We start from the raw sequence: 25,786 nt of genomic DNA, 5'->3' as shown, positions 1-25,786 counted from the left end.
GATGGATTGTAGCATGTACTGCAAGATTCTGTGTAAAACCAGATTGCTACAATGAGATCATCCTACTAACCCAAGTATAATTTTAGACCCTTTAAATAATCATTTGCAGCTGATTTTTATGCTTTGAAAATAAAACAAGGTGCAAGATTTCCATTCAGTGGAGATGAATGGGTAGCTGTATTTGAGTTTGTCACATAACATATACTAGAATTGGGTGCATATTTAGGAAATTGTTTAATTTTCTTCCTTTCTCTCTCCCCTCCTACCCATCCCCATTTTTAGGTTTGCTGCCAGATCATAAACCTAAACATCCTGAAGGTTTTGTGCCCAAACCTAAGCAAATCCTCAACAGGTCAGGTGCTCTTTGACTACTAAGTGGGTGAGAGGGAGGGAAAATCTTTGGAAACCTTAGAAGTGGACTGGAAAAAACAGTATAGGTAGTCCTCAACCTATCACAACCGCGCCCCAAATTTCCATTACTAACAAGACAGTTGTTGAGCGGATCATTTGGTCATTAAGCAGATCTGGCTTCCCCCATTGACTTTGCTTGTCGGAAGCCAGTTGGGAAGAGTATAAATGGTGGTCAGGACAGTGCAGGTGTTCACAAATATATGCAGTTCCAAGCATCCGAGTTTTTATCACATGATCATGGGAATGCTGCACTGGTCGTAAGTGTGAAAAACAGTCATAGGTCACGTTTTTCAGTGCTGTTTGTCACTTTGAACAGTCGCTAAATAAACGGTAGTACGTCAAGGGCTGTCTGTATACCTTAGTATAGTTTTATTAATTGATTAGTCTTAACGACCAGGTCAATAAAAGAAAACAAGGATACGGTGATCTGGTTCTGAGATTAAAAAGATAAAAGAAAGTACAGTGATAAAATGCAGATGTGGTACTACTAGAGTCGGCAATCAAAACAATGCATCACCTTTACAGGGAACCCCAATTAGCTCGTTGTATCTGGATCTTAGTTCAACTGCATTAATTATAAACTTAGCGGTTCTGTTTTTACACTACATACATCGGAGCCCAGAACGGAATATGACAATCTGTGATTGAGATCCCAGTGGGCTGTTTTTGCCAATAGAGAGGATGAATATCTGAGCCTAAAGGGGTGATGACAAGAAATACATCCATGATCCAATTTGTGGGATATAATATCCCTCTTTTTTTATTGAAAAGTTTTTCAATACATTTTATCTTTAACAATCCCTCCCCCCCCACCCCCTACCCAACCCTTCCTAGCCCTCCCTAACCCTCCCCCTCCCCTTCCCCTCTCCCCCTCCCCCACTTCCCAGAGCTAAATACAAGGTATAAAAGTAAAAGCAATCATAAACAACCATATGCTAACATCAATAAGCTATTAAGTCTATCGCACTCTAGCTCGTATAAAATGACTACAAGCAATACTAATATCACATCAAAACTTATACAAATGCTAAATGAAACTTTTTGGTCCCATATTTGTTCTGGATGTAATCAATCCACTTTTTCCACTCCATAATATAACGTTGTTGCGAATGGTCTTTCAAATAAGCCGATATCTTTGCCATTTCCGCCAGGTCGGCTATAGAAGAATGGACTTTAAAAGTTTCTGACCTGGCGGAAATATCCCTCTTAATTGGAGTAGAAGTATTTCTAATATACGGGTTTCAGAACCCACTGATCCTTCATGTGTACATTCACCTACATATAATGAATCTTGGTAGTTTTTGTAAAAAAAAAAAAAAAAGTAAACCATATATCAGACTAACCAACTGGCTCTTTTTAGGTCTTCGTGCTTTCATTTTTTTCCATCCTTTAATTTCCTTGTCTACCACTTTGTAGTTTACCTAAATTTTGTGCCTTCTCTCTTCCTGTCCTCCAGTCTTTTTTCTCTCCTCCATCCTGCTTTCACACCTAGCTCCTTAAATGGGGAAACTTAAACCTCCTGTTGCCTTTTTTTTTTTTTTGCTTTGCTGTCTATTCAGAGGAGCTAATCCCTTATTTATGACCTTGTTTTTTGTTCCCATGGAGATGTCAAAGCACTTTATGAAGAGACAGTATTTGCAAGCCAGGGGGTTACCAAATGCCACAGGAAAAATCAGAAACACTTAAGGTTGCATCCTTGTCCTTTTCCAGGAATGTGGTCATAGTTTAGTCACTTTTTCTGTTGATTGTATTATGAATAAATTTTATATTTTTGCAGGGATATATATTTTAGCGACATGTTTTAGGTGCGTAGACAATATCTGTATATGTATAGACTCTGTTTAAAAAAGTATCTGTATATGTATAGACTCTGTTTTAAAAAGTAAAAAAAAAAGAAACAGGATGCCTACTACTCCATAGGATTATTTTTTATCAAATTTGGACTTTCACAGAATGATTTATTAACTCTAGCCGAACTGCACTGGTCTAAATTCAGCCTCCTAGATGAAGGCAGCAGTGATGAATTATATCCTTTTCTCCAGGAAACAGAACAGAGTTTAAGCCAGGGGTCTTCAAACTTGGCCTTTTTATGATTTGTGGACTTCAACTCCCAGAATTCCTCAGCCAGCAGACCTTTGCTGGCTGAGGAATTCTGGAAGTTGAAGTCCACAATTCATAAAAGGGCCAAGTTTGAAGACCCCTGGCTTTAAGCCAAGCAATTTTAACAAACTGCTGCATAGTTCCTAAAGAGAGATTTAATTTTGGTAGCTCTCGTGCGTCTGTCTTTCCTTTGCTTTCCCGGTCTAGAGCTCGCAATCCTGGTGGGTAGGAAAGAATGGAAAAGAGTGCTAGGTGGAATGAATTTGATAACGGGGACAAAACAAGGAATCGTATTTGAAAGTGACAGAGCATTAATAACATGCAAAGTTTTTGCAACAGTAAGTAGGGACTAGTAGGGCAGAGTTGCCTTTGCTGAAGCATTTTTAGGAACGCTTCTCCAATTGGTTGGGATTTTGTCTCTGTCGGCTGCAGAGAGGAAATGTTGCATTTTTGGACACTTGCCATATCTCAACCAGGACAAGAAGGTTGTGGATTTGGCTATGTGCCTACCCCCCACTTGTGCCTCCCACATTGATTTCTGGAACAGCCAGCAATGCAGAGAAGTGTATGCTTTTTAAACATTTCTTTTCACAGCTCTTAGGGGTTAAGTTGTAACACACTACTCAAACTGCCACATCCTATATTCAGAGCAGCCTTACAAGAAGCAGTGGGCTTTAAGGCACAGGATCCATGTTTGGAAGTTTGTTTCCAACTTTGCTATGATTTTGTGCTCTGTGTTCTCACATGCACAGTATATCTAGTTGGAGAGAAAGCACCTAGGTCAGGGGTCCTCAACCTTGGCAGCTTTTAAGACTTGTGGACTTCAACTCCCAGAATTCCTCAGCCGACTTCAACTCCCAGAATTCCTCAGCCAGCAAAACTTTACTGGCTGAAGAATTCTGGGAGTTGAAGTCCAAAAGTCTTAAAGTTGCCAAGGTTGAGGACCCCTGACCTAGGTTATTGACATGGTAAAACTGTGAACCAGAAAGCTAACATTTCATGGCGTCTCATTTAAAAATAATGGCAAGATGCATTTGGTATAGTTTAGGAACTATATTATGTATGAGGAATAAATTATTCCCAGTATATATTACTTCTTCCATTTCCTCTTTTTTAAGTGAGAAAAGCATTGCTAAATTGAAATGCTGGTAATGGTTGCAGGAAATAGTGGTCTAAAAATATTGCAGAATATGATTAATGCAGCCTTTGTGAAAATAGATTGCAATTCTCTCTGAAAAATACCAGAATGGAAAAACTGCTTCCATCGTGTTGTTATTGTTACTATAGTACTAATTTTGATTTCCCAGCTTTTCTGCAAGATGGCTGGACAGAGCCCTTCCCTCATGTAGGAAGGATATTATGCACAGAGTTGGCAATTAAACAGGATCACTCGGACAGATTCATGGCCAAGTAAAGATTTTAATCCAGTTTGCACCAGTAATAGTTGAACACAAAACCCAGTGCCATACTGGCTATTTTCTCTCACCACAAGCTTTCAAAGTGCTGAACATTGCCCTCCCCTAAACAGGATGAAAACAAGAATTTTGTTCTGAAACTTTCCCCGAATTGAAGGACAGGTCAAGCATACAGAGTGTGTGACTTCATGGGAAATTTTGCTTTACGTGTAATAATTAAATCTTTGCCTTAACCTGAAGGCCGTTCTCTGTGCTCATTTCCCCTAGAAATTCTTCTCATTATTCCCATAAGCAAAGAGACAAGTAACCCTTTGAATATCTTGGCTCGGTGCCCTGCCTTGATGAAGGTGTAGAGTTCTGGCACTCTCCGCTGGTAGCAGATGAGATGATGACTGCATGAAACCTTGTCTCAATACCACTTGATCCTAGAATCCCAAAAATCACACCACTGAGGTTTGACAGCAAAGTGGCTAAATTTCAGATTTTTGCACGAATTTTCATATTTGTTAATATTTTTCTGGATTTTTTGGGGGGGAGGGGTATTATTTGAAAAAGATTAAGTATATCAACTATCATACAAGGGACTGAAATTACTGGGGGGTGGGGGGCAATTCGAGAGTGCTTTCCAAGATTTGGAAGAACTCAATGCAGGTAGTCTTCGCTTACCAGTAATTACCAATTGCTATTGGTAATTACTAAATAAATGTAAAGGTAAAAGTTTCCCCTGTCCAGTCAGATCCGACTCTAGGGGGCAGTACACATCTCTGTTTCTTAGACGGAGCCAGCGTTATCTGAAGACTCCTCCGTGGTCATGTGGCGGGCATGACTACACGGCAAGGCGCTTGGAACATTGTTACCTTTCCACTGAAGTGGTACCTATTTATCTAACCCCAAGGGTAGGCAACCTTGGCTCTTTTATGACTCATGGACTTCAACTCCCAGAATTCCTGAGAATTGAAGTCCATGAGTCATAAAAGAGCCAAGGTTGCCTACCCGTGTCTAACCTTAACCTATTTGCATGCTTTCGAATAGCTAGATGGGCAGGAGCTGGGGCAAGTAACGGGAGCTCACCCCATCGTGTGGCTCTTGGATTTTAAACACGGGCTGTCAGCTTTCCAGATGATAAGCTCAGTGTCTTTAACCATTAAGCCATCGTGCCTCCCCCCCAATAATTACTAATTACCAATATTAAACAATAGTAATTGGGAATAGGAACTCTGTTACTAAGCAACACAGTTGTAAGGTACATCACACAACTGCACTTTGTAACAGCAATTTAAGCAACCCCAGTTGCCACTGCTAAGTGAATCCCGTGCATTTGCAGCATCCCCACAGCATCGCATGGTCATGCGATTGCTATTTGCAACCTTTTAACTGGCTCAGCAGGCCAAATGCCCATATTGTAATCAGGTGATTACAGAGATGCTGCATAGCCACAACTACAGGGACCCATCATAACTACTCCTCATTCAGCACTATTGTAATTGTTGATCAGTCACTGAACAAGTGGGTGTTAAAGGGGGCTACTTGTATTGGAATGGTAGGTACATGTTATAGTCCTTAATTGCTTCACAAAATATTGTGAAACACCACCACCACCACCACCCAAAAAATGGGTTCAGGCTGGCAGCAGGATTGGTTTGCTTCCCAGGAACCTCCTGCTCCCATTTTCATTCATTCATTTTTCATCAAAAGAAAACCCCTTATCTCCTGCAACTCTTGGAAGACTGTAAGGAGCCCATTCCTGGTGTAAAAGATTTCTTTTACCTGGTCCTGCTGATCAGCATCGGGCTCCGATTGGGTGTTCCATGTTGGAGGTGGTTGGTGTGTGAGGAAGAAAATCTCCCCTCCACCCATAGGATTCTAGGTTGTTTTTTTAAAAAAACTTACTTTGATTCATTTTAATATTTAATGCTTTATACCTTTGTTTTGTGTGATGCTTGCAAGCCACTCAGTTGCTTGACAGGGAGATGGCTGGCATATAAATTTAATAAATAAAATAGTGTCCTTCATCAAATCATAATGTAAATGCTCACTGAAAGCCTAATCCAGTCCAAGAGAAGACTGGACTCCAATTGAACATTATACAAAGAGAAAAGGGTTGTGCATCAAAGCAGCACAGCATTCATCCCAAGTTCAGAATTTTCTTGCCTGTCCTTTTTTCCAGCCACCCTGTCCGTCTCTCTCTGCCAGGGCCCCATATTTACTGTGCAGCAGTTTTTCTGGACCATCCTTGTACCATTCTAGGATTAGTTGTTCTTTAAAAGTAATTTAAGAACTTTTATCTGTTGTCATCCCAGTTGTATAGTTTTTAGATTTTAGTATATGTCGTATCATCGCCAGCATCTGTTTCCCAAAGCAGCAGTAAAATTATGTCTAGACTATTTGGAGAAGATCAACACCTGGTAAATTACGTCACATAAAATAATATTGTAACATGTGTGCATATGCTGTAATAGGGAAGTTAATCTGATGTTGTGCATTACAAATTCATGGCCTTATATGAAAATATAATACGGAAAGCTTATGTAGAGGATGTTTCACCTGAAAATAATGAAAGATTTAATGTGTCTTATTTTTACTACGAAGGCCATGATATGGCTATTGAGTATTACATTGGAATCTAAACAACCCTAAGTGAATTGTTCCTCAGACAAATTTTTAAGATACTAACGGCTGATATAGAACAATAAGACTATAAGGAAGAGATCTGGACTTGATTTATATGCTTTAATACTTCACTTTTTATCTATTGCATTTTACTTTACTAAGCCTAAGGTAGCATCCAGCATGTTCATCTCTGTTCTTATCTGATCTTCAGGTTTCAGTCCAGACTTGACTGCTGTTCTGAAATTTTGCCCATTTCCATAAGCAGGCTTGGTTCAGCTCACTTTCTACAAGATAGTAGGCCAGGTTTTGCAAGGGAAGGGGGAGTTCAGTTCTAATCTTAGTAAAGCAGACAGAGACAAAGCAAAGTTTATAACCACATTCTACACAATACAGTTTAGGCAACCCTACTGGAATTGGCATATGTTCCATATTTCACACCGCCATATTAAATATCTATAAAATTAGCTAGGCAAGTTATGATGCATTGCAGTGAAGTCTTTTTTCTGCTCTTCCTGTAAAGTTAGTTTCTCCATAGAGTTTAAATTATAAAGAAATTTTAACCTTTGATTTGTCCTGTGTAATGAAATATTTTTTGGGGGGGCGGGTATCTTTGGGTTAGTTACTTTCTGGTGACTGCACGAGTCCCTGCAGTTTTCTTGGCAAGATTTCAGAAGTGGTTTGCCATTGTTTTCTTTCTAGGGCTGAGAGGATTGACTGGCCCAAGGTCACCCATTGACTTTGGGCCTAAGACAGAACCACAGTTTACATTCTTCTGGTTCCTAGCCTGATGCCTTGACTGCTATTCCAGCCTGGCTCTGATGAAATGCACTGAGCCGTTAACTATTATTAACTCCAACTGTTTTTTCCTAATGATTCTCAACAGTCTCCTCTTTTTATATCTAGAATGAAACATGAGTTCATTCGTGTTAATGTAATATGCTAATAAAAAAAATCAACCTTTACTAATAGTTTCAACATGAGAGATATTATTTCTTCAACTCCTTGATGTCTGTTTTTTAATTTTTGAACTTACAGCTATTGCAACGTGCTTACAACTTGAGCTTTTAGTTTATTCACTTGACAGCTTTATTTCGGCACCAGAGAGCAAAACCTTCTTTGGAATCTCATTTTGAAAAGTGTTGAAGCGATGGGAACGTTTTTATATGTTCGAAACTGCTTGAGACGGCTGGGATTTTATTACCATTTTGCACATCCTAAATGGGCAAAGAGGCAAATCAGTTTTACACAGCTCCCATCAAAAGCACTTAACATTTCATGTATCCATATTATTGCTCACCAGAGGCATACGTGCAATTTTATTGATCACTTCCTTGTCTGCATTGTTGCGTTTATAAAGAAGAGTTTTGTTAAACTGAATTGAGAATTCTGCAGGGGAAAAAAAAACCTTGAGAGCAAAATGCTGTGATGATTCTAAATTGACATATTTCTGGTTAATCTTGCCTTCAGAAGCTAGTGGATATAACCAGTCCAGTTACCTTTGGTCCTTTGTTTGTGAGTTCTCATAGGAAAAATGTGTTTGAATCCTATTTAACAAGCATCTTAACTCATTCCTTTTTTTTCTTTTCTCTCCTTTATTTAGTTTCTATTATTATTTTTCTTTTTTTCTTTCTATATATATTTTTTATATTGCAAATAATAAAAAAACATTTTTAAAAAACCTTCACTACACTTTCTTATCGGAATGTGTGAAAATGAATGGTCCTGCCAATCCTTATTCTCCTGTATTAAGAAAACCTAACCTAGTTTTTTTTAACAAAATAGACATCAATTCCTTTGGCAATTCAAATCCTTCTCAGCTTAGTAGAGCTCCCTTGTGCCTGTCTTGTGAACACAGCAAAGATTCCCCAGATAACTTGATATCGTTTCAAAAGGCTGAAATAGAAATAAGATTGAAATTAGCCAATGCGTTGAAATAACCTGATATCCAGATATAGACAGTCAGAAATGGATTTTTCTGAAGAACCAGTATGTGCCTGATTTTATTTTGAAATAATGAAATGGAAAGTGAATGAGAAGTTAACGGCCATTGACTGGATTTCAAAACAATACCTAATAGGAAATTAAAATGGAAGAGTTTCTTATTTCTTGCCTGACTTCTACAAATCTAAAGCAGCACTAGGCAGAAGCATTTTAATTAATTACTCCCACTATTGTAACTGAAGTAGTACAGCCCACAATTAAGGTGCTTAGATCATTTGATTGAAGCACATGGGGCCCTAGTTGTCACATGCTAATAAAAGTAAAAGGAGGATGTTATTTGTAACTATTTATTGCATTTCAAACATGTTTTGTGATTGCCAATTTTATTCATGGCATGGTTTTCTGCTTCTCTTCACAGGTACCATACCAGATATTCTATCAAGGCTGTGAGACCCATTTACAATAAGGGGAGAAAATGGTGCAAAGTTCCCATGCCTATATCACATCCAATACTTAAAGATAATATTACTTATGGATCAAAGCCCCTTCGTTTTAACCACTGAAGGAGAGCACAGCTTGAGTTGACAGTAGATGACGATCATTCAGACCATCCTGTGTGCATCATAAATGTTTTGTAGAGTCTGGAAGAAACAAAATGGTTGCAGATGGTAATGTTATTTGCTGGAGCCTGGGAAGGCTAGTTGGACAACCAATTTGTTACCTCTATGGAGGCATATCTCATTTCTGTGTATATTCCGATTAAACTCTCGAGATGAATTTTTTGTCATAAGTTTTTTCCGGTTGGATTGTGCATTTTGCATCCTACACTTCTCTAAGCTAATTGCTGAATAATACAATCATATTGTCAACTTCTGAAACGAACCTGGCTGAAGCCATGTTTGTCATTCTGTTGCCACACAGGTGGGGGGGGGAAAGGAAAGTGAAAGTATTGCTAAACACAGAGCAGTCCCATGGGAACCAAGGTCATTCCCAAAGGTGCTGGAAGGTGGAGAGAAGAAGCATCATGGAGCCTGCCAACTGCTTTCATTGGGAAGCATGATCAATTGCATAATAGAGGGGAGGAAAGTGTTACATTTAGTTACACTGAATTCCTGGGGGGGGAGTTTTAGAGTTGGTTTTACTTTTGACTGCCAATATGTATCCAATAAACATGTTCTTTGAGGAAGCTTTAAGCCTCCCAGTTCTGATTTGTTTGGGTCCGTTAGTCGGAACCTTGACACATATAAGATTTGGAAGGATTCTTTTAAAAAATCATATAGTCCCTACCCAGTACAAGAATCACCAGTGCTTAAATAAACAAAAAATGTCCAGTCTCCTAAGGTAGTCTATTGTTGAGTAGCATAACATTACGTTTTCCCATCCATCCACAGTCTGCTTCCTTGTAATTTAAATCATTGTTTTTCATCCCATCTAGGATTTTCCTCCCTTACAGTTCCTTTATTATCTGGTTACTGTCCTATGGAGACACTACTAAAGTGCACATCAAACATTGGATGCAATATCTTCAGTACGGTCTCACAAATCCATTTTGACTCTATACTTTTGTGGATGTAGCCAAGCATTGCATTTGATTTTTTTTTTTGTAACTATTCTGCAGCACTCCGATTCTTTTTGCATATACCCCTGCCCAGTATGCTTTCCCACCCCCAACTCTATATTCATATGTTTGATTTGTTGTGTGTGCATGACCTATGGAGATTCTCAGTCATCCAGGTTACGGTTGTCCCAAAGGTGCTTTTTCAAAAGGCAACTGGACTTTCTTAATTTTCCCTTGAAGACGTTTTGCTTCTCATCCAAGAAACTTCTTCAGTTCTGACTGAATGGTGGAGGATGGAAGAATTTATATTCCTTGCAGTCATCTGGTCATTGGTACTCTTTCTGAGAGTCATTTAAGGCCACTTGGAGATTTATCTGTGCCCTCAGGGTCACCTGAATAGTGCAAAATGGGTGTGGAACGACTCAACTACTCTAAAAAAAGAGTGCTAACTAAACATTTTTAAAATATGGTTCACAAGGAAGTAGACTGATTTCACACTGATTTATTAAATCAAAAATATAGATATAAGTACAAAATAATTATAACATTAGGAGATAGCTTCCTTAATTTTATGTGTTTGTGATCTTTACAACATGAAGGGTAAGTCTATGTTCCTCTCCCCGTTGCCAAAATAGATATAACCATGCTGTTTAGTATTAGGAATATGGTAGAATGTGAGTCCAGGCCAGAGTAGACTTCGTAGCACTACTATTCTGCCTCCTCTCTCTACCTGGATGCTCCAGGACCCTATAGAAAAACAAATGTGTTGAATTTTACTAGAAGTAATTACAAGACAAAAGTTGTTGACGCAACACAAAATAGGATCAAATAATTTAGCAATCACTGGAAGATAAGCAGAAAATAAGTTTAAAATAGCAAATTTAGAAAGTTTTGACATTGATTTTAGATGGAGAGGAACTGGTTTTGACTCAACGTTGGCAAGACAAAGTGTCTGAGTTTTTGGCTCCCCAGGCCCAGATGATATTTCATCTCTGACTCTGGACAGTGTGGTATTCCTCCCAGCTGAGTTGTACTGCAATTTGATGTCCTAGACTCACAGCTCCTGTTCATGGAAGAGGTGGTATCTGCAGCGGACGGGCCTTCTGCACAGATTTGTCTTTCATACCAGGAGACCTTGTTCATAGTACTACTACGCTCATGTCGGAAGCACCTATCATGATGCTTCCAGGTTGAAAGGATTAGCCAGTGACATCATCGTTGCCTAGAGGACACCCGAGGAGGCTCCTTTCATGTCGCAGATATTTTCCCACCGAAGTACCTATTTATTTACTTGACTGTGCATGCTTTCCAACTGCTGGGCGGGGCAGGAGCTGGGACAAATTGACGGGCTCATTCTGTCACTCAGCTCGTTCTCAGGTTTTGAACTGCTGAGCCATAGACCTCTCAATGATCTTCTGACTCTGTTCTAAGCACTGAGCTGCTCATGGTCAGTAATGCCTGGCTCACTTCCCATTCATATTACTGCAGTGCATTCCAGCTGCATCTGCCTTGAAGACTGCAAAGAAGTTTCAACTGATCCAGAAGATGGTGGTGAAGGCAATGCTAGGTTTACCCATTTAACACTTCTGTTGTGCAAGCTGCACTAGCTCCCAATTTCCTTCTGTGTGCAATTCAAGATGCTAGTTGTTATCTTTAAAGCCCTATGTGGCCCAGGGCCAGGTTATCTGAGAGACTGCCTCTTTCTAAGAAGATCTACCCATCCTAATAAATCAGATAGGGTAGACACACTCCTAGTTCCTTCCCTTAACCACTGCCACCTTATTCTAGGAAGCATGCCTTTTCCATGACAGTCCCTATCCTACAGAATACTCTTCCACCTGAATATTGGCATGGGAATCTTTCATTTAGCCTTTTAATGAATGAATGAACCTTTATTGTCAAAGTACAACCATGTATACATTGAGATTGGCTGAGCCTCCCTTCGTGCCCCCACCCCCAAATTACAGTGATACAAATCCTCCATAAGTAGCAGTTTTAAGGCTATATTTTTAATTTTTCAGTGTACCATTTTGGTACTTTCTAAAGAGATGTTGGGACACGGTGGCTGAGTGGGTTGGGATGCTGAGCTTGTCAATCAGAAGGTCGGCAGTTTGGCGGGTCGAATCCTGAGTGCCACGTAGCAGAGTGAGCACCTGTTACTCGTCCCAGCTTCTGCCAACCTAGCAGTTCGAAAGCACGTAAAAATGCAAGTAGAAAAATAGGGACCACTACGGTGGGAAGGTAACAGTATTCCGTGCACCTTTGGCGTCTAGTCATGCCGGCCACATGACCACGGAGACGTCCTGGGACAAGCGCTGGCTCTTCGGCTTTGAAACAGAGATGAGCACCGGCCCCTAGAGTTGAAAACAACTAGCACGCATGTGCGGGGGAACCTTTACCTTTACCTTTAAAGAGATGTTATATTAGTATCATAATGTCTCTTTTTGGTTCAGGATAACTAATTATTGCATCCATGAAGAATTCTGAAATAAATATTCAACTATCCAGTTTCTTAGCAACTCTGCTTCAATATAAAATTATCTTCATGATCAACAGTTTACAAATATCACCATATTCAGTGAGATCACAGATACTTAACAGAAAATCAGCAATAGAGGAATTAGGAGCAGCAAACACATAAATTGTTCCACACAATCTATGTACAGTAATTTCTTCTGAAACTGCAGTAATCTTTCCTGTAAAAAAATGCAGTATCTCACCATTATTCCTATGTGTTATTCACATATTGGAAATGAAAAAAATACAATATTCCTGTGAGTCATCTTAACTCTCATGCAGTTCTTCCTATCTATCAGATTTAAGGTTTGAAAAACAATATGTATTGTGTATATACAGACTATATACCATGAACAGTAATGTTCATCTAGCTCCTAAAATAAATCTAGTAATATCTACAAAGGTCCCCTATCCGAGCAGGAATAATGTGCTTCTGTGTGGATATTTTGTACTTGTTTCGTTATGCAAAATTAGTTATCTTCTCCTTTTCTAATGGCAGCCAATCCCTTCTTAAATTTGTAGCAAGGGGCAAGGAGGAGAGAAGTGCTCTTTTTCCCCTAAAGCAAGAATATATGTATTGAATGTCATACTTTTTAAAAAATTTGTGATGAGGTATTATTGTTCTAAGGATAAAATTAGTGCTTTACTTCTTGAAAAGCAAGTACACAAAAGTAAGGGAAAAAAACGGCAGAGAGAGTCACAAAGCCTCCATTGGTTTACAGAACAATTCATTTTCCTTGGTGTCTTATGTGGTTCCAACTTTGAAGAAAAGGAGTATTAAGGTAGTAAAGGGATTAGTTTCAGTGTTAATTTTGCTTTGGTGATGCCAAGGATATTAAAGTAAAATTCAAACCTAGACTGATCAATGTGTTCTGAACTAATAACCAGAGAACCATGGGAGTGAAAAAGGAGTATTACAGTGGATTTGCTTCATCCAAAGAAACTTGAAAAGATTGGAGAATTCCAATAAATATTAAATAAATAGAAATATTTACAGATGGAAATGTTCAGGTAGTTCTTAGAAAAATAATTATAGATACCTTAAGACAGAGAGGTTACAGTGCTATTCTTGTGGCAAATTCTTTGTGCTTTCTGAATTCCATATCAAAATGAGTGTTCAAGAACCTATATTAGATACAACACTGAATACATAAATTATGCTGATCCCTATACAGTAACTCTGGTGTTAAGATAATAATTTACTCAACGGTGCTCTTTGAATACTTCAGTGACACACACTATTATTTTCTGAAAGTTGAGCTGACCTGTCCCTCCAATTCAACCTGTAATAATGATCTGTGTCTTCCCCCCATCCGATTTAATTTCCACCACATACTCTCCTTGGGATATCCTCTTTGGGACTGCCATTAAAGGCCATTCACAAATTACAGCTGGTGAATAGAGCAGCTGCTTCCTTTATAAGAAGAAAACTACATAACAAGCACAGCTTTTTTACCCATTTCCTGCCAAGCAAATGTCAGATCCACTGTTTCTCTTTGTAAAACTTTAAGCAGCAAACTCAAAGCTTGACCTAATCTAATACTGAGCCTTATCTTTTTTGTTATAATCAATACAAAAATTCACATAATCAAGTTCAAGGCAGAATTTAATAAAATTTCAACTATAAGTACTTTATCAAGCAAGGAGATAGTTTCTTTAAAGTTTCCTTTAAAAGATCAGTCATTCAATTTAAATTCAAATTGTCTACAAAGGAAGGTAATTTTCATAGATATTTTTTAAAGATGGCTGCCATGATGCTTTCTAGTATCTAGTATCTATCTGCCAGTATCTAACCATGATCAGGAAGCAACTGATAAGAAGCATTAAAAGAAGAAAAACCACTTCAGGACAGTGATAAATCATGACTGAAAAGAAAACAAATATTCAGTGTTCCATGAAGACTGTTAAGTCTTGCTCAAATCCAATCTGGTTTTTGCCACTTAGAATACTCTAGTACAGGGGTAGGCAACCTCGGCTCTTTTATGACTCGTGGACTTCAACTCCCAGAATTCCTGAGCCAGCATAGCTGGCTCAGGAATTCTGGGAGTTGAAGTCCACGAGTCATAAAAGAGCCGAGGTTGCCGACCCCTGCTCTAGTATAAAGGGCTGTTTTTGCCGTTCTTTTATCTTTTGTTTCAGTATATGATATGTAAGCCATCCAAATGCCAAATTTATTTATCAGATGCAGAATAAAGGATTATACTATTCATATTGTAGTTTCTGCGAATACACAGAAATTCTGAGATGAAGTGAGAGAAAATCCTTTACAACATGTTGAATTATTTCAGCCGTTTTTAATATCAACAACAATAACCTTCTGCATCAGTTCTGGGGGTTGGGAATGGGAGGCGCTATTTTGAGGTGACTCTCCTCCTTTCTCTGTGACTGGTTCCAGGCGGTGTGAGTGGGGAAGGGGAGGTCAAGCCATAAGCCCCTGCAGCGTGGGGTGCCTCAGAGCTTGGGTCTCTCCCCTCTCTTAACATTCTACATGAAGCCACTGATAAACTGTCTTTGGCTGAGTCTTGACAAGATGGAATGGCTCTGGGTTTTTGGTCTCCCAGTGTCTTGTGATTTGTCATATTTGACTCCGGATGGGGTTGCCCTGGTGCACTGAATTGCAGGTCCTCTATGCCAATTGTGCCTTTTCCTGGACTGGGAGGCTCCGCTTATGGTCACACATGCCTTAGTCACCTCACAATTGGATTATTGCAACGTGTTTTATATGGGCTGCCCTTGGAAGACCACTCAGATATTGTAACTGGTCCAGAATGCGGCAGCACACATAGTATTATAGAGCCTTGGTGGAGCAGTGGGCTAATGCCTCCTTAAGTAACACCAGCTGCCTGCAATTAGTGCAGGTTCGAGTCCCACCAGGCTCAAGGTTGACTCAGCCTTCCATCCTTCCGAGGTAGGTAAAATGAGGACCCAGATTGTTGGGGGCAATTAAGCTGACTTTGTAATAATGCCACTTAGGGGGTGTGTGAAAGCCCTAATAAGCAGGCATATACATAGAATGAAGGCTACTGCTAAGCTTGTAAGCCGCCCTGAGTCTTCGGAGAAGGGCGGGATATAAATGGAATTTAAATAAATAAATAAATAAATAAATAAATAAAATTAGGTGCCCATTGGTTCATCCTTGTTACACCTCTATTGCAAAAGCTGAACTGACATCCAGTTTTCTTCTGGGTGCAATTCAAGGTGCTGGTTTTTACCTTTAAAGGACCTGGCTAGTTGCAGGACTGCCTTTTCCTAAAAATATCTGTCCATTCTACTAGATCCAATAGGGATGAGACAGAGTGACTGGCCCAAGATTACCCAGTTTGTGTTGTGCCTAAGGTGAGACCAGAATTCAGTCTCCCAGTTTCTAGCCTAAAGCCTTAACCACTACAACAAATTTGCTTTCCTTGTACTGTGGTAAATGTTAATGCCTGCTAACCTCTTTTAATTACTAGCTTTAGTTAATTGGACAAGTCTAACATGTTTGTAAGTAAAATGGGCACTTCCCGCCTCAACTGTCAGTACTGAGGTTTTTATCTTCAGTAGATAGAGGGAAGCAGTAGTAAGTAGACAAATCTTCGAGTAGCTGACAGGACACCCCAGCTGCATTATGTCAGCTACGTTGAAGATCAAGTGTATAATATATTCATGAAAAAAGGCTTTGCAGAGGTATTTTTAAAATATTTTTTAAATGATAAAGAAAATTTTCTTTTCAAGCTGCACTTGGCAGAGCTACCTAAACCAAGTGTTGTCTCATTTTTTTAAAAAATTGCCCTGTCCGAGCTCCAAAAAAGGAAAGAGGTGTGGGAGGAAAAAGCCTGGGAAAATTATCCTTTGGATGAAGATTGTGAACTTCCGATTTCCCCTCTGGAGCAGGCTACAGTCTTCATCCTGCCAAATATGGGTGGGAATACTAGGGAGGTGCCTACAATTTTCCAAACAAGACATTGCTTGGAATGCTTCTTTGCTCAGCCAACCACTGCCTTATAGAGGGATCATCTATCAGAAGCTATCTATCAGAACTTCTCAGGTTCTGCTTTTTGTCTAGTCTGCCACCAAATTCATAACTCACCCTCACATCTGCCTGGGTCTCTGGCCTGAAACATCTACTGTAAGCTAGTTATGGAGATTATTTAAAAAACTAAAGTTCAACTGAGAAGCTCTTGAAACAACAGAGAGCTGATCCACTTCAAAGTCATTCTTGCATAACGCTGCTGCTTTGGATGTATTTCAATGTTTTTATTTTAGTGTGGTGCCTAGTAGAAAAGCAAGCAAGTCATCATTTAGTAAAATTTAATAGTCCCAAAAGGTAGTGTCAGGGTCATAAAAGCAAGAACACCTGACTCAGAAGTTATTACAATTAAGACAGTAGCAGAATTATACTAACACACCTTTATGATGGATATAAAATGAGCTAAGTTCATAAACATTTACGTCTTTTATTGCTCATCACTTCCCTGAAGTTAGAATTTCAACAGAATTACACTACCATAATTTATTTCTGTAGCACTCATGTGTGAAGTTCCATTTAGATTTTATACTGTTTGTATCGTTCCCTATATATTTAGCAAAGCAATAGCAATAATACTTAGACTTATATTTTATTTATTTATTTATTTATTTATTTTAATCCTATTTATATCCCGCCCTTCTCCGAAGACTCAGGGCGGCTTACAATTTAAGCACAAACCAATGTGCTTACCAATATACCACTTCATAGTGCTTTACAGCCATCTCTAAGAGGTTTAGAGTCAGCATATTGGCCCCAACAATCTGGGCCCTCATTTTACCGACCTCAGGATAGAAGGCTGAGCTAACCTTGAGCCGGTCAGAATCGAACTATTGGCAGTTGGCAGAATTAGCCTGCAATACTGCATTCTAACCACAATGCCACCAAGGCTCTATAGAAACCATTATAATATTAAATATAGTATCAATACAATATAATTGTAGTATTATAGTTTTCACAAAGCTTATGCACGTTGCACAGATTTAACTGGAAGGGCAACCCATACTGTCTATTTAATGCTGTTTAATATGATGCTCTTTGAAACATCATTCTCCCATAGAAGAGATTAGCTCTGACCTATTGGCATTTAGAAAATCCCTGAAAACATCGTTCTTCCAGTACATTTGGAGATCCCAGGAAAAGGCAAGCCCACAAAATTGTTAACGTTGTGTGTAGGATGCTGGTCCATTCCCTTCACTCTTATTTACATACAAATATAATTGGCAGTTTTATTGTATGCCACCCAGAATCACATAAGTGACATGGGTAGCTATATAAATCTGATAAATAATATCATATATGTACAATTATTTGTGCCTTTCAAAACATGTCCGAATTTATTTTAACATTTGTCAGTGAAGCTAATTTAATAATTGCATTCTTAAAAGTCACCTTATATAACAGCAAAAATCGCATTGTCTATGATAATTCTTTGCAAAAAGCAGGCTACCTAAATCTATTTTATATTCAGTGTGCATATCACCGTGAACCACTGAATAAATTAGTACCAATCTATAAAAATGCTTTCAAGAGCTGTTCTTGGACAATTATTTTAGCCTCCTAATTGCCATGATAGGAAAGCATTCATCTAATAACTATTTTTTTATTCTACGAAGATCTACTGTGAACTTTTCTCTAAATTATTCCCATGGAACAAACTGTACTTGTCCTTGGGAAGTGATAAATCATAGTACCTATCCTTGTACTCACCAAAGTGTTATTTTGTTTTTCCCTTGAAAATGCAGTCCTGAGATGTAGCGGGAGGGACTTGATGGATAGGTACTGAACTTCACCAGCTAAGCAGAACATGCCTCTCTGGCATTCATTGTTAATATCAGAAAAGAGAAAGGAGCTACAAAAACACTCATGCTTTTGTTGTCAAGATGGAAGCTGACTAAAACCTTATTTCCCCCATTTACATGACAGTAATAACTATGGCAAAAGTAGTTTACTTCCTAATATTTCTTGCTTAAAGCTTATTCCATCTGGAGCTTAGCTCTGAGCCTTGTCTCATCCTATCATGTAAGTTTTTAGATAACGAATACAACCTAGTTGTGCATATTTTGCAAGCCTTTTAAGGTCATGACTTAAAAATTACCAAAATGAACCCTGCATTACAATTTTGTCACTGTTTACCTAATTCAGGAGAAAAAAAACATAAGATTTTTAGTCTCAGAGCAGTCTGTACTAATAAAATAGTACAGATTCTAGTCTATTAATTCTTCTGTTCATGTCCAAGTATATTATTTTTAAAAGGAATTCAGGACAAAAAGTTTGCCAAGTAATCACTAAGATTTCTGTCTTAAGTTCTGAGGGCCCTTAAATTACATGGAACCTTTCTTCTTGGTTATATGTTTCTGCAGGATTTTAATAGAGGCAGCAAAGTCAGTTGCTATAGAAACATCTTTGGAACATGCTAGGTAGCACGTAGCATCTACCTGAAAAGCCCTGGATTAATATATCATCTTCACAGTTCTTCAAATCCTATTGATCATGCAGAATAAAATGGAAATAGTCTTTTGCCACATTCATTATATCAAATGAAATTGGGCCACTTTTAAACATTACTGCTAGTTTCCAAACTAAAGTAAATTTTTCAAATTTGTACCCTTTGTTAGAAGACTGATCAGATGATCAAAGAAACAATGACTTACTGTGTTTCAGCATTATGATCTCTCTGCTTTTTAGATATTCTTTGCTTTCACGATAATGAATAGAACAGCAACAATAGGGAGGCTTTTTGTACTTCGACATTTCTTAAATCAAATTAAAATATTTATCTTTTACAAAAGTTTTAGCCACCTCATGTCTTGATTTGATTATTGGCTTTGACTTAAGAAAAATAGTAATTAGGAGTTCCATTATGATTAAAAGACTGTTCTGAACAGCCTATCTATCCCAAAATAAAGTAAGATACTCTAAGAATGAATCAGTCTGCTAAATATTTTACTCCATCAAATCATGTTTATTATCCAATAAAAAAGGAATATTCTACAAAGATCATTGACTAATTTGGATCATTTTCTACTTCTCTGCTATTCATATGCTAAATCTTGTAGCTAATTAAAGACATCTAAGCTTCTCTGTCATTGGTTTGAATCTAAGTCTCACATTATGGCATATTACTTAATATGTCTTCAATTTCTAAATGGATCCACATATACAATAAACCAAAATAAATATATTAATAATAAAGAAATACAGAAATCATATCATAAATTACTATAACAGAAAATAATAGGTCTATTGATAATCGGTTCTGAATTAATGCCCTTCTCAACAGGTTTGTTTTTAAGGCATTTCTAAAGATCAGTCGTGATGGAGCCATTCTGACTTCTGGTTGATATACAGGAAAAGACCAACCGATGACAAAAGAAGTTTCTCACATTCCTCCAGATGCCAGATATGAAAGTAACTCTAAGCATCTCTGCATGAGACCCAGGCACTGGAAAAGTAGGATTTACTTGAAGTAGATGATCTGAGGATACTCAGGTGCCAATCCATGTCAAAACCAGAGTGGGTACTTGCATAATATTACAGTTTGTTATTCTTCTTCCTGGCTGCTATCCCACCCTTTTCCATTTCTAATAGCCTTATACGCCAATAAATCTACACTACTAGACCTGTACGTAGAGATCTTGCTAATGTCATCTATACCAGGGGTCTGCAACCTTGTCAACTTTAAAGACTTGTGGACTTCAGCTCCCAGAATTCTGGGAGCTGAAGTCCGCAAGTCTTGAAGTTGTCAAAGTTGCAGACCCCTGATCTATACAAAGGAGGGGTTGCAACCTTCTTCTGCATAGGGACCAGAGGCCATGTCTGTGAATAGATGATAGGCCCTTGTCTCCCTCTCTCTCTCTCTCTCTCAAGTGAAAACACGAGCACTTGGAAGGACTTTGGGGGAGAAACCATCGAGATTCTTCTTAGGGGGGGAAAAAGGGAGGTGTGACCAAAGAGGAAAATGAGGACATGATCCACTACATCTTGTCACAACCTTGTTCCCAATCACAAGACTGGGAAGGAAGAGATCTTAGTAAACAAAGGTATGTTATAAAATACATAAATATATTCGCAGTGTATCCATACTTGTAACATGATCCAAAATCATTACAATTTATTAAAATAATGCAGGTCTATATCAGGCCTGAGATAGAATTACAAACTTGAATTCTTTTTTAGGACCACTATGGATCAGGTAGATATGCTATTTCTTTTTGGAAGTATGAGCCAGATGTTTTAGGGTGGCAAGACAGATCCAGTCTTTGAGCCATAAGTTGCTAGCCCCTGAGGTAAAGCATCTGAAGTTCTTGTTCTTTTCATCCCTTATCTGCTTTTTTCCCCAAAACATTAATAAACAGCAGTAAATAAGCGTCACTGTATTACTTTCAACTGTAAGAAAATGAATGGAAATTTTTCCTTCCCATTTTAAATAAATCACAACTCCCTATGTCATCTAAAAACAGAGGACTAATCTATTTAAATTAGGTATAAACTACCAGGATTGCATGATGTGTTCCTGCTAAGAAAAAAAAATCTGCAAATTATCAGTTCAGAGTGGTGGTAAAAAAAATATCTGTCCATTTTATGGCAGCCTGTTGCTTGGATATTTAATGGGAATTTCATTTTAGTTCTCTACTTTATATCATATACCTAAACTTGACCTTAATCTCTCCTTTATTACACCAAATATTGTGGTAGCCTTTTTCTTTTAAAGAATCTCTAAATCTGTGCCGATAAGGTATTGGTTCTTTCATTTCTATTACATCATATCAGAATATATAATAAATTGTAAAAATGAGTTTCAGATATGACTTACTCCCAGAACATTAATTTTCACAGCAGTCCTGTTATGTCTATTTTTGAAATTTTGTGAATATACTGCCAAGATTAAAAGCAAGACCATTCAATAACTATGTCCATTCATTGCATTAAGTCGTGTTGTAGTTTTAAAAATTCTGGTTTGGAGCAATGAGTGAATCCTATCTTTGTTTGTCATGCTCAACAAAACACATGGATGAAATTGGTCTTGGAATGCCTTCCATATAAAAATAATCCACTGAGTCATATTCAGGATTTCCTTTGCATTACATCCCAATTGTTTTCTCCATCTGCATTTTTCAGTGTTAGCTATTATCTCTATTAGGGGTATAACAATAAATAATAAACTACTTTAAAAAAAATTAAATCAGATCACACAGAAATCAGCTGACAAATGTACTTGATATGTTTTAAATAATCAAGCTAACATCACAATAGATTCTTTTATACAGAGGTGATCAACCTGTGCCCTCCAAATGTTACTATTTTGTCCACCATCTCCAGTTGAATGATGGAGTCGGTTTTCAGCACATCTGCTTATAACATCAAGCTGAATCAGAAACAATGGCAAATGTTAGATTTACCAAACGTTTGAAGAGACACTTCAATTGTATAACAACACTGAAAGAAAAGAAAATGTGAATCAGGAATCCCGGTATATATCTGGCAGAGGGTCGGTTAAATCCCTTTAATTAAAATATGAAAAATAATCTGCAGCTATATTCTTGAAATGCTAAAATAATACCATATCTGTGTCCTCAAATATTCAATAGTGCAGGAAAAATATAGGTGGTTAGAAAAACAAAAAACAGTAATTCTAACTGGTTCTGTTCATATTACTATGTTCCATAAGGACTGAATCCAAAAAAAAAAATCACACTTCCAGGGAACACCCTATGATCAGTGTAGAATAGCAAAATCTCAGTACAGACACAGATTCTTGGCACGAAGAGGATGAGTGTGCGGCCTTTGATAAGAAAAGTCATGGGAGATCCTGATCTGAACAGATAAAACTGTTGGTACTAAGAAATCTACTGAAAAGGCCAATGCGCCTTTTTGAAAATTGCGTGAGCTCCAGCGGAGCTGACAGTCTCCTCTCCATATCCATAGTTCAAGAGGTCAATATATACCACACACAGTCTGGTTCCTCTGTCTTCACCTCACTAAAGAGTCCAAAACTTTCTCATATTACTTCATTAGGGTTTCTTCCTGCAGTGCTATTGAGCCTGGCACCACAGCGCCCCCTACCGGAGTTGGTTGGTATAGCAGCCCAAAGTTTAAACAGTTGGAAGACAGAGGAAAAGGAAAGACAAAGTCCATTTACCTGCTATCTTGGCCAGCAACCAGATTATTATATCCCACCAGTCTGGGGAATAATTTATTTTCTAAACCGTCAAATGAGTTTGCTACTCCAGCAACTCATATCCGTGGGTCCTGGCATTGCTTCACGGATTTTTCTTTTTTTTTTTTTTTTGTTTAGTGTTGTACCATTTCCAAGTTTTTAAAGTACAGATTCTGAATGCTGCCCTTCTCCACTGACAAATGCACCGGATTCGCTTTTCCTCTGACCCTATTCCACTCCATCTTTCCAGCTTCATCCCCTTCCCAGCTCTATTATTTCCCCAACACAATCATTTTGCCCCTCATCCATTACAGGCCTTTTAGTTTCATAAAACAACTTGAAAGGGTCTTGTCCCCGTGTGGCTTTTGGCAGGCTCAAAAGTAAAGTGCTTTGGCTCTTTCACTGGATTGTGGAGATGCTGCTTAGTGTTAAGCTATGAAGGGGGAAGGCTCGGGTCACATCTGTGAAACGTTAGCGGAGAGAGGACAAGGAGGAAAGTAGGTGGCCAGCACAGCACAGCACTTTGTTGGGTTTTGCAAGGCCACTTGGGAGATAGGCGGCCATTTGTCTTGAAACCACTTCCATCCAATCCCGATAACAAGCTGCCTTGCCGTCTGCTTGCTGGCTAGGGGGCCGTAAATACCTTGGCAGACTTAGGCCTCTTGAATGGCTGGAGACAGAGCTTGATAGGGTATTAATCACTCCAGGAGGGGGGCTTTGAAGGGGAATTAATTAGCTGTGCTAATGCTTAAGAGATAAAGCAGGTTCATGTTTCTCAGCCTCAGTCCTCCCAGCACTTTGTGGCTGTTGCAAGATCCAGAAAAACAGTATCAGAAAGACTTTGTAAATATCTGAAGAAAATCCACCAACAGTCCGTTCATCGCTAGATACCTGAAGGCAAACTTATTTATCTGTTTATTATTTTCTCAATTTCTATAGCCACCTACCTCAAATTTATTGTTTCGGGTAGCTATCAGCATGGGGGAAAAAGTTAAATAATAAAAAAAAAATAACAGCCAAAGTTAAAAACAAAATTACTAATGATAAACCAACGCAGCCGTTGCACAGGATTTGCCACATATTCTGATCCCCAGGCCCAGGCCTTTATGGCCTTACAAAAGGCCAATAAGGTTGGAGTCAACATAATTTCTGGGGGGAATGATGTTTCAAAGGGCAGGCACTATGATGGAAAGATCCTCTTCCTGAGCCCCCACCAGAGAACACTTCCTAACAGAAAGGACTTGGCCCCTTCCTGTCGGTAGTCCAATATTATACAATTCAGCTAAATCTCAGAGGCCTGGAAAAAAGAGTAATGCCAATCTGAAACCAGAATTAAGTTCTAGTAATGAGCTACGGTATGTTCATCATCTTTCCCTAGTTTGGAAAGAGCTGGCATATGCACAAGCCGTATATAGTTCAAAGAGACTATTATTAAAATATAGTACTGTATTGAACTACTGCCACATGTAGCTTAGGAAGATCTATATCCTGAGACTAATTCTAAAAGCATGCCAACTTAACTGTAGACAAAACCCAGGTCAGCAATTTGTAAAGTACAAAATTACACCATATGTTTAGCATTGTGAAGCGATTCTCACATCTGCTACATTTGAGAAACAAAACATCCATAGGAAGCCTACATTTGCTGAATCCGCTTCTCATATTTCAGATTTCATAGCTCTGTAGTGAGACATGTTTACATTCTCCCAGACACAGAAGCCATCATTCCAAGATCATTTCTCTGCAAATTTGTTTCCTAGATCTTCCTGCAAGGGTTTTCTCTGAGGAAACATTTGCTTTCACACCATTTTTTTTCTATATCTATATCTATATCTATATCTATATCTATATCTATATCTATATCTATATCTATATCTATATATCTATATATCTATCTATCTATCTATCTATCTATCTATCTATCTATCTATCTATCTATCTATCTAACTATATATATATATATGGTTCTTTTCCCATCAATCTGAATATATCTTTGGTTATGTATTTATGATAACATGAATGAATGCTGACTGTGACTTACCCTATATAATTTTACAAAACCCACACTATTTAATAACATCATCTGTACAAAGCAGTATGAATGATGGAAGCCTTGCTTAAAGTCATAAAGACTGATGTGGAAATATTTTTCTTTCTCACTCAAGCATTTTGCTTCCAAAATCTGTATAGTTCATCATCAAGTAAACAATGGCTGGGTCATGTAAAATGCAATTCCTCTGTTATGTCACAAGATATGAACAAGCAAATAAACTTAAACATGATAAACTTTATACTGGATGGAAGGATTAGATTAGATTAGATTAGATTAGATTAGATTAGATTAGATTAGATTAGATTAGATTAGATTAGATTTTTTGTAGAATCATAGAACTGGCAGGGACCTCAGAGGTCTTCTAGTCCAACCTCCTCCCCTAGGCAGGAGTCTTTATTCCATCCTGGACAAATGGTTGTCCAATCCTTTCTTGAAACCACCAGAGATGGAGTATCCACAACTCCGGAAGTCAAGCTGTTCCATTAACTAATTGTTCTCACTGTCAGGAAATTTCTCCTTAGTTCCAAGCTGCATCTCTAACTTCCACCCATTGCTTCTTGTCTTCTTGTCAAATGCTTTGGAGAATAAATCAACCCCCTCTTCCCTGTGACAGCCTTTCAAGTATTGGAAGACACTGGAAGACATGTCACCTCTAAGCCTTTTTTTGGTTAGGCTAAACATATCTAATTGCCTTAGCCGTTCATCTTTCAGTTTAGCCTCCAGATCCCTGATCATCTTTGTTCCTCTTCTCTGCACTCTTTCTGAGGTCCCAGCACCTGTATCATGGTGACCAGAACTGGATGCAATATTCCAAGTACGGTCTTACTAATGCAGTGCAGAGTGGTTCTATCACTTCTCATGTTCCTGATGCTGTATCTGTTGATGCAGCCTAGGACTGCATTGACTTTTCTGGCAGCTACAGCACACAGCTGGCTCATAATTAAGTGGTGGTGCACTAGGACAACCTAGATCCCTCTTACAGTTTTTATTGTTGGGCCAGGTACTGCCTATTCTG

At 38.4% G+C, this 25,786-nt stretch overlaps 2 protein-coding genes across 3 annotated transcripts in view; one reads left to right on the top strand and one right to left on the bottom strand.

The window, feature by feature from the left end:
- MRPS18A (mitochondrial ribosomal protein S18A) overlaps positions 1-9,248 on the top strand; it is a 50,572-nt gene extending 41,324 nt beyond the window's left edge. For both annotated transcript variants that reach the window (XM_083349120.1, XM_083349119.1), the window contains exons 5-6: positions 283-352; positions 8,896-9,248. In XM_083349120.1, coding sequence (XP_083205246.1) covers positions 283-352; positions 8,896-9,040 — 215 coding nt within the window. In that variant the 3' untranslated portion in view covers positions 9,041-9,248. The remainder of the gene's footprint in view (positions 1-282; positions 353-8,895) is intronic.
- Positions 9,249-10,589: 1,341 nt separating this feature from the next.
- Positions 10,590-25,786, bottom strand: part of RSPH9 (radial spoke head component 9) — a gene marked incomplete at its 5' end in the record, with an annotated part of 30,693 nt that continues 15,496 nt past the window's right edge. The window contains one exon of the mRNA XM_083349118.1: positions 10,590-10,782. Coding sequence (XP_083205244.1) covers positions 10,622-10,782 — 161 coding nt within the window. The 3' untranslated portion in view covers positions 10,590-10,621. The remainder of the gene's footprint in view (positions 10,783-25,786) is intronic.

Source organism: Vipera ursinii, assembly GCF_947247035.1.
Source record: "Vipera ursinii genome assembly, chromosome: 1".
NCBI classification, from domain to species: Eukaryota; Metazoa; Chordata; class Lepidosauria; order Squamata; family Viperidae; genus Vipera; species Vipera ursinii.
Note: the sequence above shows the minus strand (reverse complement) of the source record. Positions and strands in the feature narration are given on the sequence as shown.